This window comes from Dasypus novemcinctus, chromosome 12 (assembly GCF_030445035.2).
Source record: "Dasypus novemcinctus isolate mDasNov1 chromosome 12, mDasNov1.1.hap2, whole genome shotgun sequence".
NCBI classification, from domain to species: Eukaryota; Metazoa; Chordata; class Mammalia; order Cingulata; family Dasypodidae; genus Dasypus; species Dasypus novemcinctus.
The window spans coordinates 20464268-20467488 of record NC_080684.1 but is presented as its reverse complement, the minus strand read 5'-3'; the positions used below and the strand labels follow the sequence as shown (position 1 = coordinate 20467488).

Sequence of the window (3221 nt, the reverse complement as noted above, 5' to 3'; positions counted from 1 at the left end):
TTCTCTTGCTCATTTATCATATATTTTTGGATTTGGCCAAGGGTGGTGGTTAAAGTTAAATTTCTCAAGAATGTTTAGTCTTGGAACAAGAAACCTTGTCCCTAGGCTCACAGCCTATCTAGTGGCAAAAATGCAAGAAGAAGCTGTTTTCACATTTCAAGCAAAAAGAGCTTGTGCAGAGATAAGCAATGACAGAGCTATTTTTGCTCTGAAGCAAGAACAGATGTGCTTTTATAAATCATTTAACCATGCCATTGCTGAGGTGGTGGAACTAATCCCCACAAGTATTTATAATTTCAAATTAAAATTAATATTTGTTTCAAAATATGTGTATTAGTATTTATTACAAGTTCCTCTGTGTGATAATTTGTTGAAAAATAAGGTGAATTAGATTTTTAATTGTTTTGGAATCCACTGTGTTCTTATATTGCTTTCAATAGGGCAAAACCTGCCTATAAACATTGAGTTGGTGCCAGTTTGAATAAGAAAATCAGCAATATGAAAGCATATGTAAAAAAGGCAAACTATATTAAACATCCAGCTTTAGTAGAGAATATGTAAAGCATAACATGCAATCAGTGGTTGTTGAACTGTGACATCCAAGAGGAAATTATTTTGGACTCATAGGTGAAAAATATATCCTCAAATCAACAATAAACTGGTGGGCATACATTATATTTATTCATAAAGAATTTAGAAAAATTTATAACAGTAGAGTAGACATGAATATGCTACTACAAATTGATCATTAAGGAAAAATGAATTTTAAGAAAATTACCCCTTATTCATTGTACTTTGGTGATCAATAAACTTCAGAAAATTCAGGGAAGTGGTGGAATGGATGTTCTGCAGAAGGCATTCCAAAGCCAGTGTGTGCCTGGGTGTAGAAAGGGGCAGCATGAAGTGGGAGGGGCAAAGAGAGGGAAGGAGAAGGCCACCAATCCTACCTGTTAGACACTTAGTTGAGAACCCACCTAGGTGCCCATATTTAGGCCCCCTCCCACATCCCTTTCACCTTCGTCTTAATCTTTTACCTTAAAGTGGAGTTTTGGGGAAAATTTCTGACCACCACTGCAGCCCCAGCTAGTCCTTGGTTTAATGCCTGGATCATAGCACACCCTAACTAAAGGCAACCAGATGTTTGGCACTGCTCAGCTGGTCTGAAGTTGCAATTCCCGTTTTTCTCTTTCTTACTCTATTGTTGTGAAATATGCTCTTTTCCTCCTCAAGCTGTGTTTTTTCCTCTTATATCCCAAATTTTTCCTCAAAGAGCAAAATATTCTTCTGCCAAATTGTCTGTTTTATGAAATCATAGCCTTGATATTTCTTTAAATTGACTTTTTTGAGGAATGAAAGAAACTCACTTCTTTTGTATCCCTTGATGGATCCTCTCTTTTCTGGGGTGTCCTACATACCCTGGGTACTCTCCAGTTACAGGCCCAGGAATCTATAAATCCAAACAGTTCAGTTACCTAATATGAAACTCCTTCCCAAACTTCTTTCTAGACTCAAGACCAACCAACTAGTTCTATGTTTTGGGCACTTTTTTTTTTTTTTATTCTATGTGAGGAGAAATTCATAGTGAGGAGAATCAAGATAATTATGACCCAACATCCATGACAAAGGGCTGGATAAATAATGTTATTTGATACATTGCTCTGCCTCTAAAACAGAATGAATCAGAACTGTAATTCTCTACATGATCCCCATATAGTACTGTGAATTTCTAAGAAAACTTTCTGAATCCATTATCAGAGGAAATCAGGAAATTCTGTTGTTAGCTTACTTACAGTAAGAAACTATTACACATCACCTTCTGTGGTGATTTGTTAATACTGAAGATATTTTTTCAAGGTCCTTCTCACAGCTGCTTTCACTTCATTGTTTTTCAGGCTATAGATGAGGGGATTCACTAAGGGAGTAACCATGCTGTACTGTACAGAGAAGACCAACTCCAATGGTGATCCTGAAGTTGGCATTAGATAACGAAGAATACCTGAGCCATAAAACAGGAGCACTGCAGTGAGGTGGGAGTAGCAGGTGGAGAAGGTTTTGCTTCTACCTGCAGAGGAGATGATGTTGAGGATGGTGGAGACAATGCGGGCGTAAGAGAAGAAGATCAGTAAGCAGGTTCCAAGTGCATGTAGGGCACTGGAGAAGAGCAGGACAATAAGATTAATTGTGGTATCTGAACAGGACAGATGGAAGAGTGAGGGCAGCCCACAGCTGTAGTGGGGGATGGAATCATCTCTACAGAAGTCCAAGTTCATAGCTGGAAAAATGTTGATGAATGCCCAGGATCCCCACACCAACCCCTTACAGAGCTGGCTGCTCATCATCTGTCCATAGAGCAGAGGGTGGCAGATGGCAACATAGCGGTCATAGGCCATCACTGAGAGCAGGCAGGCTTCCATGCCTGCAGTCCCAAACCCAAAGAAGACCTGTGTCAGGCATCCTTCAACAGAGATGGTTTTCCTCTGAGATAGGAGATTCTCCAGAAGCTTTGGCACTGTGGCAGAAAAGAAGCAAAAATCCAGGAAGGAGAGGTGACTCAGGAAGAAGTACATGGGGGTGTGTAGCTGAGGATCTGACCTGGTGACCAACAGTATCAACAGGTTCCCTGTCAGGGTCAGGATGTAAATTCCTAGGAAGAGCACAAAGAGGAGAGCCTGGATATGGGGGTCAGCAGACAGTCCAAGGAGGACGAACTCGAGGATGGTGCTGTGGTTCCCCAAGGCCATTTAGAGATTCTGCTGTCTAGAAATAAATTAGGGACAGACCTGTAAGCTCTGTTGACCACAATCATTACTTTTGAGGGGGTGTCTTCCTTCCTGCCAACTTAGAGTTCATATAGGCCCTCACTGATCCTTTTGAATCCTTTCTTCCTGTGCAATACGCAGCTTCAATCCTTAAATCTGTGACACCTTCAACATGATAGCATTCTATGGGCAATATTCTACCTCGGGAAGAATATTCACAAAACTTTTCTATCTTGACCATGACTTAATCCTGACCCTAAAACTCTGCTCAACAATATTCTTTATACTTTTAGATTTTAGTGGGCTTTGAAGAGGGAATGTCCCCAAAATTGTGTTTTTTTTCTTCATCATTCAGACTCTTACTCCCATTCAAATTTACCCAGGGCGCATAACTACTTGATGGTATTATTGATCTTCCTTAGGTTTTCACAGGGCACTTTCACAAATATTTTCAATTTTATA

At 40.0% G+C, this 3221-nt stretch overlaps 1 protein-coding gene across 1 annotated transcript; it reads right to left on the bottom strand.

Moving 5' to 3' along the window:
• Positions 1-1829: 1829 nt before the first annotated feature.
• LOC101439778 (olfactory receptor 8S1-like) lies at positions 1830-2741 on the bottom strand. The gene has a single exon (XM_004468369.3). The coding sequence runs from the start codon at positions 2739-2741 to the stop codon at positions 1830-1832; it is 912 nt and encodes a 303-aa protein (XP_004468426.3).
• Positions 2742-3221: the final 480 nt, after the last annotated feature.

Coding starts and splice junctions, on each gene's coding strand:
- LOC101439778 (XM_004468369.3), bottom strand. CDS start 2,741: ATGGCCTTGGGGAACCACAGCACCATCCTCGAGTTCGTCCTCCTTGGA.